This window comes from Cervus elaphus, chromosome 9 (assembly GCF_910594005.1).
Source record: "Cervus elaphus chromosome 9, mCerEla1.1, whole genome shotgun sequence".
Taxonomy (NCBI): Eukaryota; Metazoa; Chordata; class Mammalia; order Artiodactyla; family Cervidae; genus Cervus; species Cervus elaphus.
This window is the reverse complement of record NC_057823.1, coordinates 58,657,616-58,668,411: the sequence shown is the minus strand read 5'-3', so window position 1 is coordinate 58,668,411 and position 10,796 is coordinate 58,657,616. Positions and strand designations below refer to the sequence as shown.

Genomic DNA, 10,796 nt, shown 5'->3' with positions numbered 1-10,796 from the left:
TTTGGTTCGTCTAAAGCAAACCTGGCGCATCTTAAAATGATCCCATAGGCTGACATACACACTCATGTCTTATGTTTATTGGAACATAACTAGACCCAGCCTAGATACTACAATGGGGTTTGCAATTCAAAATGTATCCTTGGCTTTAGAATAATTTACATTGAAATTAGTAAAAACTTCACATAAAGCCGGTAATTTGTTTAATAAGAGCTCCATTTTAGTAAAATGTTTGACTTGTTACTATTAAACAAATATAGCTATGTTCAGAATTATGCTTGCCCTCCCCCAAAAGCCTCAGACTAATGTTTACTATGAACATATATTGGATAAATTATAATCTATTCAAAACAAATGGTAACACAGCTTATTTGCTACTTAATTCATAAAATATGGATAAAAGTTTATTTGAAAAGAAGGAAAATGAAATTTACTCCCATTCTTTAGTCCTTTCCTGTATAAACTGAGATTTGAAGAACGACTCTTCTTGGACAATGAATAAACATTTGGAGGGAATTGTGTACAAAAAGCAGTTTTTAAAACAAGAAATGGGAGTCCAAGCGATATACTTCCCTTTCCCGTCACCACCCAGTCCTCTTGATTAAGATCACTCCTTCTCTTGCTATTCCTCTCTAAACAGCCACCACAATTACTATCGTTACCTTTAGTTCATCTCTTCAAGGTGTTCTTTCCTCTCTATTGTGCTTAAGGGAAGTATCCTTCCTACTGTTTGCTGGCAGCTTGAATATCCTCAAGATAATACTAAAATAACTGCTTTTATAAAATAGTTTGTGCTTTTATCTGTGATACGAAGACCCATTCATGAACAGAGAAATATGTTATCAAGTTTACTTGTAACACTTTAATGCCCTTCCCTTTTGTTTCCAAGACCACTCTACCTATCAAAGGAGGTATTCTACTGAACATTTAATAGCCAGTGATTTTGGTACCCAAATTCAGATTGAGTGACGTTCTCCCATGTACATGAACTCAACATAAAACACACATTCATATCTATCACTCATTCATTCTCACTCAAGCAAGCATACACACACATTTTCTTTCTTTCCAGAACAAGCCAGAATTACAGCTCTTTTGGTGATTGTTATAATTTTTGGAATGGTTCATAAATTTTGCAAATTCTTTGAAATTTGTAACTTTTATCTTTTTTTCTTTCTTTTTTTCCAATTGTGAACCATTCCATATTGCATCTTTATTGCAAAAGTCAACATGCTTCTTAGAAATTCAGATTGTAATTGATAAAACAAACATTACATATATGAATTTAAATGTATAAACAGTTAGAAATTCAACAATATCTCCTATTATACTATTACACAAGTTCACAATTTTGTAAAAACTATAATACAGGCATACTATACATCAAGAGGAACCACTATTCCTTTTCACATGATTTTTTTCTTTTTTTTTTGAAATAATGATCCATACCATGGACCTTTCTTTTTCCACCCTAACAAGACGTTTTCCAATTTATCACCTTAGCTAGTGACAATGTTTTCTCAATGTTACAACATGAAGAAATTGAGGGAAATCCTACATTCCCCGGGGTTACCTTTTTAAGCCTGGGCAGTAAGCCACTAGTAAAACCAAGCTGACTGAGCCAGGTTGGTGGTTGTTATTGTTCAATAGCTACTTAGAAAGATGTCATACACATTCAAAAGAACAGAATTTGCCTCAGATGGGATGTGTTATTTCTGTAAGTGAAGATGCCCAAGAAAACAAGTCATCTTTACTCGCTTTTAAGAGAAATTCTAATGGTTTGGGATCTCAGCCCTAAAGGAAAAAATACATACAACTAGTTTACGCTAACCTTAACTTAAATTTTCCAATATTTAATGCATATTTTGAGTTATTTTTGAGAGTCAAACATTAGAAATGACATTTTGAAAGTGTTTTGGTCCTATTTAAGGTGTATCATAAATTACATTTTAAAGGGCCTAAAAACTTACTGGAAAAACTGTCTATTTATTCTTCACTTTAACATCCTTCTCTTTCACCCCTTCTCCCCCAAGAACTAAAAAATCAAACAAATCCTTAACTCTCTCCGTACTGAGAGTGTAATAAGATGTCCATTTTAGGTTAAAAAAAAAAATCATATGAAAAGGAATCTCATTCTGCTGAACTGTCAGTCTACTGAAAATTTTCTTACAGCTCCATTAATTTACTGTAATTTTCAGTTTCCAAATACAAAAATACAACAATTCTTATTGAAATCTATACGCTGGTAGTTTTAGTACACAAAAAAAACCAAACAAATTATTTACAAAATTATACAGTTTAAGAAAAAACTTTGTACAAAAAATATATAAATCCTTTGTTCCCTCTATCACGTTTAAACTGTCAGGACTCAAAATATTCACCACAATGAATCTTTCAAAATATATACCGACTGAGCCACAGACATCAAGAAAATTTCATTAGAGATGATGGAGGAAGAAGGAGCAAGATTGCTTATTCTAGGTACCCCATTGTGATGTTTTCCTTCTCTTATAAGCTTTGTGTTATCAGAAATATAGTAATAACCTAGAAAGAGGAAGTCCTTATCATTATGAAGGGAGAAATACATGAAAACTTAAAAATGATCCTGGTTTGACACATCATTCCAGGAAAATATACAGAAGAGGAAAGATAATCAGAATGTGGGACTTAACTTCTTAGAGCCAAAAAAAATCTAGAGTCCTGATGGTTTTAAGTCTCTTAGTGAATAGTTTCTGCTGTGAGAAACAAGTCTTTACCTCAGGAAACAAAATCCTTGACATGGTGATCACCAAGAACCTTCTGTAGCCAACAGGAGGTTTCAAATTTTCACACCACACATATTATAAAAACATAGATGTGTATATCCTTGAAAAAGTGATATCCTATTTACATTAATCATTTTATTTCCCCAGGGGTCAATACAGTGTAGTGTTGCTCCTCTGCTTTTCCATCTAACATTCAGAACACAAGGACATAAATTTACAGATATATTTTACTTAACAGATACTCTACTCTATACAGTGTACAGTAAAAATGCACACAGTGAAGGAAACTGTCTACTGAAAGATGCATATGTTCATGGATAGCAACAAGCTACAAAATTATGAAAATATAAGGTCATCTGATCAAAGTCAAGTTATGACTCCCATTTATTACTAGCATACCCATCCCCCTTCCCCATCCCACCCCCAACCTACCCCCAGTCACCTCACCTCACCATCATGGTTTAAATTTAGGAAAAGCATTTCAGACACTTTAAAACCCTTTTGCATAACTATTAACTGAAGTGAAGCTTAAAAAAAAAGCTGGTGACTCTCCCCACAAATCCTTCCATCATTCTCATCAAAATATCACTTATTTATCAAGGTGCTGGTTTAAACTTTTTATTGGGGACTGACTTTTGGTGGCCCCAAAGAATCACTTATCTCAGTAATGGGTAAGTCAGGCTATTAATAAAAAGGAAGGAGAAAGAAAATGAGGATGAGAAAGGGGCAACAGATAAAAGCCTTTTATAGTCTGAAAACATGAAAAGAAAAAAAAAACCACAACTGAACCAATGCTTGATAATTTCAAAGCAAACTAAAACTCAGTAGCAGAAGTTCAGAAGAGTTAATGTGATGACAGAATGGAAATACCACAGAGCCTGCCTAGCACTGAAAAACAGATATGATTAACACTAAATAGTACTCACTGCTGCATATTAAATCCCCCCAAAATTTAGATTAAATATAAGTTGGGCTCCGCCTCAATAAAAAAAACTAAATTTACATTTCTTCCAAGACAACTCTTGAAAGCCAAAGGGTATTTTAATTACAAGTATCTCCTACTGTCTGACGACCCATCCATAATAGCTGAGAGTTAAGAGATTCCAGGCGATTTGACATTTAATGAAATTTTATCAGCAGATTATAATCCAAAATAAAATTTCTGAACACCCTGTCATTTACATCATAATCCAACACCAATAGCAACAAAAACAGGTGGTGTGGAAAATAAGGCTCTAGAGATTATCCATGTCATTCCTGTGGATCTTCACAACTGTGTAAAAGTCACTAGGCCTTTGGTGCTTTAATATCATGAACAGTTATGAGATGTATTTAAATAGCAAACTTGCTGTCCTTACACCTACTGTGTCGAAAAGAAAAATTAAAAAAAAATTTTTTTTGGCTCATTGACTTCTTTAAATAATTTTAAAAAGTTGTTCTTCTAAACAATATTCCTAAAAATTATACAAGTCGCATCAGATTTCATCTTCGCCATGAACGAGACTCATATTCATCTTCGTCTTCATCGTCGTCATCATGCAAAAACAAATCTGAGGTTTCTGTTTCCTGAAAAAAAGAGGGTAAAATCCACTCAGTGGCACAAGAAAGCTAAGTAGAGTACTTTTTAGGCCAAAGAACAGACAGACTAGTATACAATGCCCAGACTGGATTTACGAGTGGAAAATTCAGAGTATCTTTAGTAAGTAGTCACTCAGTGTGTCTGACTCTTTGCGACCCCACGGATGGTAACCCGCCAGGCTCCTCTGTCCATGGGATTTTCCAGGCAAGAGTTCTAGAGTGGGTTGCCATTTCCGTCTCCGGGGGATCTTCCCAACCCAGGGATTGAACCTGGGTCTTCAGCATTGCAGGCAGACACTTTACCGTCTGAGCCACCAGGGAAGCCCAAGTATCTTTAGGGGCAAGAAAAACTAAAAATGTTAAAAATACATACATATATATATTTGTCTTCCTTGCTAATTTTTTTAGTTTAATAGGAAACTTCCATTCTAATATCAGGAAAATTAAAAAACATATGTTTAGTGAGGGGTGGTATCTATGAAACATGTTTTTGATTAATTTTATTCTATTATATTAAAAGTGAGAAAAATAAATAACCCTTGAACTTCTGAATTTTTCCTCTAAAAGCCAATTATTTGTGAGGGAAGAATGTAATAACTTCCCTATGACACTGACATTCCAAATCTACCATAAAAATCTAAAATCTTATAAACATTACAAAGTATCTATAAACATTCCCAAAATACCAAGATTTTTCTGTTCTGTTTTTTAACAAGGGAAAAGTTTCTGCTTTTGCAAAATTTTCTGCTTCAGGTAAAATTACCCATTTGGTCAGGAAAACTCTTGATCAGCCATAAATGCTTGCTATCTTTTAAAACCAAAATTACAGTGAATGAGGAATAACTTGCATGCAATGCTCCCTAAAGTGTCTACTTTGATAAACTAACTAGAAATATAGGAGTAAAAAAGCAATATTAGTCCCCATTGTTTTAAGAAGTTGATTAATACTTATATTAAATCCATGGTTTTGCTATTCTTTCCTCTTATGTCCAACTTCTTTACACTCTCACTTCAATGAATTATACATAGAAAATAAGAAACTCAAATCTATTCCTTATGGAACTTGAATAAATGAAAACTAAAACAACCAGATAAAATTGAATTGTTCCCTTAATCCACATCTTTATTTACCAAAATAAAAATGTCCAGAGCCCCAATAAAGACGAAATAAATGCAAATTTTAAAAAAAAGAAGTCTCTCCTAAAACAGAAAATAATCCCCAAAAGAGCTTTTTCATTTCTGCACCTGTCCTGATTCTTTAATAAGCTTCTAGACTAGTGTTAATCACATGCATGAAAAAACTCATTATGCATTTTAAAATTTATATTATTTACTTTAATGTCAAGAAAAGCATATAACTGGAAAACAATCTAATTCAACTCCGTTATTTTCAGTTGTTAAATTTACCTCCTCCTTGACTTCTTCTTCTTCAGTCTCAGTGGATACAGAAGGCACCTTGGCCTTGTGCCATGATATTTGTAGCCGACGGTCTTTGAATTTCGACCCTTGGTTTGCAGGCTAAAATAGATTTTAGAACACAAAAGTTTGTACTCACATTTACTAATGATTTCTTCAAATTGTGTGCTATTAAAAGTTTAATGATTATTTGAAGGAAAAAAAAATCTGTTAAAATGGATCTACAAATAATCTCCAATGAGAGCTAGAAAAGTGATGTTCTTTTTAATTAGAAAAACATGTCTGGCTTTCCCAGGATAATCCATGATTAATGCTGATGCCACATAAATTTTAAAATTTGTCTTGGTTTGAAGATAAATTATACACAGTCCTTCTACTTAGAAAAATCATGATGAGAACAACAAATACTGCCTTACTATGATTATGACCTTTCACGTTGATAATTACAAATTTAGAGTAAAAGCTTACAAATGTAAGTAATTTAAAAATCATCTATTCATCTCATGACATCCCTTCTATTCCAATCTATATCTGATGAAACTATTCCCACTTCCTTTCGTGAAATGCTATATGACGACAAACACTCCACGGCATATCTATGCATCCCACAAGTGTTAAACGCTATCCTGTGGTTTTGTTTTTGTTTGCTTCTTTCTGCGAGTGTGCTCAGTTGTGTCCAACTCTGCGTCTCATGGACTGTAGCTGGCCAGGCTTCTCTGTCCATGGAATTTTCCCGGCAAGAATACTGGAGTAGGGGATCTTCCTGACCAGGGATCAAACCCAGATCTCCTGTGTCTCCTGCACTGGTAGGCAGATTCTTTACCACTGAGCCACCTGGGAAATCAAACACTATACTACCTACCTCACGGTAAAATTACTCAGTTTCAAATGTATTTCTTGTTACTACCATCTAAACATTTCCCCACCACCACCACATTTCAATAAGAGAAAACAAAAAACTCGTGGGACATATTAAAATGAATATCAGAATTACTCATTTCAATATGTCCCACAAATCAAAATGTTTACATTTATCATCTTTTCAAAATTAGGCAGTTACTAAGCAAGTAGATATTAAAAGTTCTTATCACTAGGAAAAAATTTTTTCTCATGTGAGGTGACAATGTGGATGCTAATTAATTTTAGTAATCATATATGTATAGCAAACCATTAAGTTGTACATCTGAAAATAATAGTGTTATATGTCAATTATATCTTAATAAATCTTGAAAAAAAAGGCAACTTGTGTAATTTGTTGATTTGTTGTTGTTACTGTTCAGTCACTAAGTTGTGTCTGACTCTTTTGCAACTTCATGGACTGCAGACTGCCAGTCTCCACTGTCCATGGAATGAAGTGGGTTTCCATTTCTGTTTCCAGAATAATCCAGATCTTCCCAACCCAGGGATTGAACCTGCATCTCCTGCATTGGCAGGCAGGCGAATTCTTTACTACCACACCACCAGGGAAGCTCCTAATTTGTGTAATAGACATCCTTCACTCTATCCTTTAACATATAATATGACCAATTATAGAGACTTCATCAGTATTCTGTTCATTCCTATATTATTTAAATTCTTTCCAGTTTTACTGAAGTATAACTGACAAAACTGTAAAATATTTAAAGTGTACAATGTGATGATTTGAAACACTGGGAAAAGATACCCTTCCTCCTTCGATCAACACATCCATATCTCACATACTTAGCCTTTAGGGAGGGGGTTGAAGAAGGGGTCTAGAACATTTAAGTTCTTATCTCTTAGCAAATTTCAATTATATAATACAATCTAATCAACTGCAGTCACCATTAAGTTCTTACTTTGTTATTTCAATTTTTAAATAAAGATGTGTTACTTTTACTAGCAAGAAAAAGCAATATAAAAATTTTAATCTGTATTAACTGGGTTGCTTTCCAAAAAACGCAGTAGTTATATCCTCCAGAAGGAATTTTAAGGCATTAAATGTATTATATATCTATTAATATTATTGAAGAAAGAGGAGAAATCTAATTTGCATGCAGCCAGGAACTAAGAATATAAAACTCCCACTACCTAACTTGCAACAAATAAGATTAATAAATAGATGTATTTTAACATTAAGTTCAAGTCAGGAACTCGCACACAACACTGACGAGAACCTAAACTAACTAAACTAACCTAACTGAGTTTACTCAACAGTTCCATCTACATCAACAGAAATGCATACATATATTAAAAGACATCTAAAATAATGTTCACTGCAACACTGTTCATAAAAATGAAATGGAAATAATCCAAATATCTATCAATAGGAGAATGGAAAAGTAAATTGTGGTATATTTATACAACTGAAAATTATACAGAAATAAAAATAGTAAACTACTGTTACATGTAATAACATGAATAAACCTCAGAAATATAATGTTAAGAAAAAAACCAAATAGACACACTTCAAAATAGCTTCACTAAAACCCATCAACCATCTTTACATTCAGATACAGCTGCTCAATGAGCTTTTCACAATCATTAAGGACAGTAAAAGGATACTGAAAACATACATTTTACTTTAGCCTTTGTGAGATATGAAATACCTCAAAGAAGAGCTGCCCTTAAGTTTGTCAAATCTATTCTCAATAACGTCTCAGGCATATATATTTCTGTATTTTTTTTTTCCCAAAGAAAGCATACCATACTGTCCAAGTACCTGTTACCAGAGTTTTTTCTAGCACTTAAGATTGTCTGATAGCACCCTGTCAAAACAAAAAACAAACTACAAAACACCATCAAAACGAACAATAGTGTCTTGTTCTTTAAGTTGGCTCATGTGCCTTGGCTTTCTTTGCTCCTTCCCCAAATATCTGGACATATCCCATAATGCAGAGGGTGTTATATTTCAGACTTAAAAAAAAGTATGTATGTAAAAGTTGGTTATTATAAATACTCTATTAAAATGACTCTACTTATGAGAAAGGCAGAGAGCCAACTGAGCATGACTTCTGGGTTAAAACTTAAACATTTACATATACATCTCCAGTAACCCTCAGGATACAGCAAAGTGGCTTCCTACCCCACAAGATAACCTCCTTTTTTAACGAAAACTTTCTGCAGAGCCAAATTTATGAAAATTCTGATTTATATTATCTAATGTCACCTCAGCAGAGCTGGCCATGGATCTAAACGCCCAACTATTTGGCAAGGAGATTCAAATGTTATATAATCAACACTGAAATCAACATTAACCTGGGCTCCAGAAGAACACCCTGCACACGTACAGTGCTCCTCCACATGTTACCTTCTTTACTCCTAAAAGAAGTCTCTTAAAGACAATCTTCCACTTTACAAAAAAACAATAACGGTCAGACTAGTAAAAGAACTGGCTCAAGAGTAAACAGGCTACAGCCAAGATGGCTCTCAAATCTGGACATTTTATAACAAGCTAGCGTTCTCCAATGGCCAGGGCAAAGCAGGGTTAATGGGCATCAAACTAATAAAACAATAGTGTGAAGTCTTGCTGTGTAAGATTTCCTTCACCATCTTTAGGGCTGAAAATGCTTTCTCTCAAAAAAGTTGTTTGAGGAATAGGGATTTTGGATGTTAACAGTAAACTGTGTATTATCACCTTGGTCCTGCCACTTATTAACTGTATGATCTTGATTGACTTTTTTAAGCTTCACTTTTCCCATCTTTACACATGGGATTTTACATGTATTTTATACAGTTATTTAGGATTACATGAGATCATGCATGAAAATGCTCTAGCACAAATAACACTCAGAAAATATTTACTGAATGAATTAATGAATGGTTAGAAAGAGAATATATGCAAAATAACAGAAACATTTATCTGTGGCAAATATTTATTTAAATGTTTGTCTAAAAGTAAGTGGTCATCACTGTGTACAGAATATAACTAAGCATGACACTTCTCCTAACAAATTTTTCCTTTGGATTTCATCTCCATCCCAGACTATTTTCACTTATTGGTACCTGGTAAACCATGTAAACACCTGGTAAAAGATGTAATAAACCCTAAAGCAGGGGGTACTCTTTTGCCCCCTTCTGATGCCCATGTCAGAAGCTTTCTCTATCTCCTTTATACTTTAATAAAACTTTATTACACACAAAAAAAAAAAAAAAAAAAAAAAAACCCTAAAGCAAAAATCAAATATACCTTTGGAACAACTTTTGTCACTACAAATGCATTTATGTGAAATATTATGGAATATAGCATGAGCTACTTCTTGACCTTCAAATATATTAACAGGAATGTGTTAATATCCATGATTTTACAACTTAATTTTCTAATCTATAAAACATTTGACATTTATACAGAAGGCAGCAAGGAAATGCTGAATACAATGAATTTATAGTTAGCACTTACTACTTCGAAAACTTACTGAAAAATGCTGAAGTAAGTCATCTTTCTCCTCCTCCATGAAGCCCCCAACTGTGAGTGCTTTGGGGCGGTGGTCCACCACCATGTGATTTAGTGAACCCCTTCCTCTCCCTCCACGGCCTCGGCCTCTCCCTCGACCTTGAGAGGACATGGTCTTTCCTCGACCCACAGGTAAAATACCTAATCGTGCAGCCTGAATAACAAAAGGCAGAATATAATATACACTGTCAGACTAAACCTTGGAAAAGAGAGGGATATTATTTTTTGAGATGTTAACTGTAATAGGTAACTCTTCTTAATCTCACCTCAACCTGTAACTGATTGAGTTTTTTCCGTAACTCTGTTGTGTCTTCTCCTGAGGATAGCCTCTTGTGAAGGTCCAGTTCAGTATCTAATAGTTCTTTTTGGGCCTGTGGAAAAATTAAGAGTAAAAATGTATTTTTTAGACAACTTACAAAATCTTGTTCAGAATATTACACTTTTAGAATGACACAGATCTCTTCTGGGTAGATGTGAAAGCATGAAATCTCTTCTGGGTGTTTTAAGGAAAGTAACTTGACAGATATAATACTGAAAACATGTAGAGTATAATGTTATCAGTAATAACAATAAAAAGTATTACTGCTTAATAAGCAAGTAGTATTACAATATGCTTAAGATGGCCTAAA

At 33.9% G+C, this 10,796-nt stretch overlaps 1 protein-coding gene across 5 annotated transcripts in view; it reads right to left on the bottom strand.

Moving 5' to 3' along the window:
- Nucleotides 1–1,090: 1,090 nt before the first annotated feature.
- RBM27 (RNA binding motif protein 27) overlaps nt 1,091–10,796 on the bottom strand; it is a 59,825-nt gene continuing 50,119 nt past the window's right edge. For all 5 annotated transcript variants that reach the window (XM_043913143.1, XM_043913144.1, XM_043913145.1 and 2 more), the window contains 4 exons: nt 10,434–10,538; nt 10,130–10,321; nt 5,748–5,858; nt 1,091–4,328 (listed from right to left, as the gene is read on the bottom strand). In XM_043913143.1, the coding sequence (XP_043769078.1) occupies nt 4,245–4,328; nt 5,748–5,858; nt 10,130–10,321; nt 10,434–10,538 (492 nt within the window). In that variant the 3' untranslated portion in view covers nt 1,091–4,244. The remainder of the gene's footprint in view (nt 4,329–5,747; nt 5,859–10,129; nt 10,322–10,433; nt 10,539–10,796) is intronic.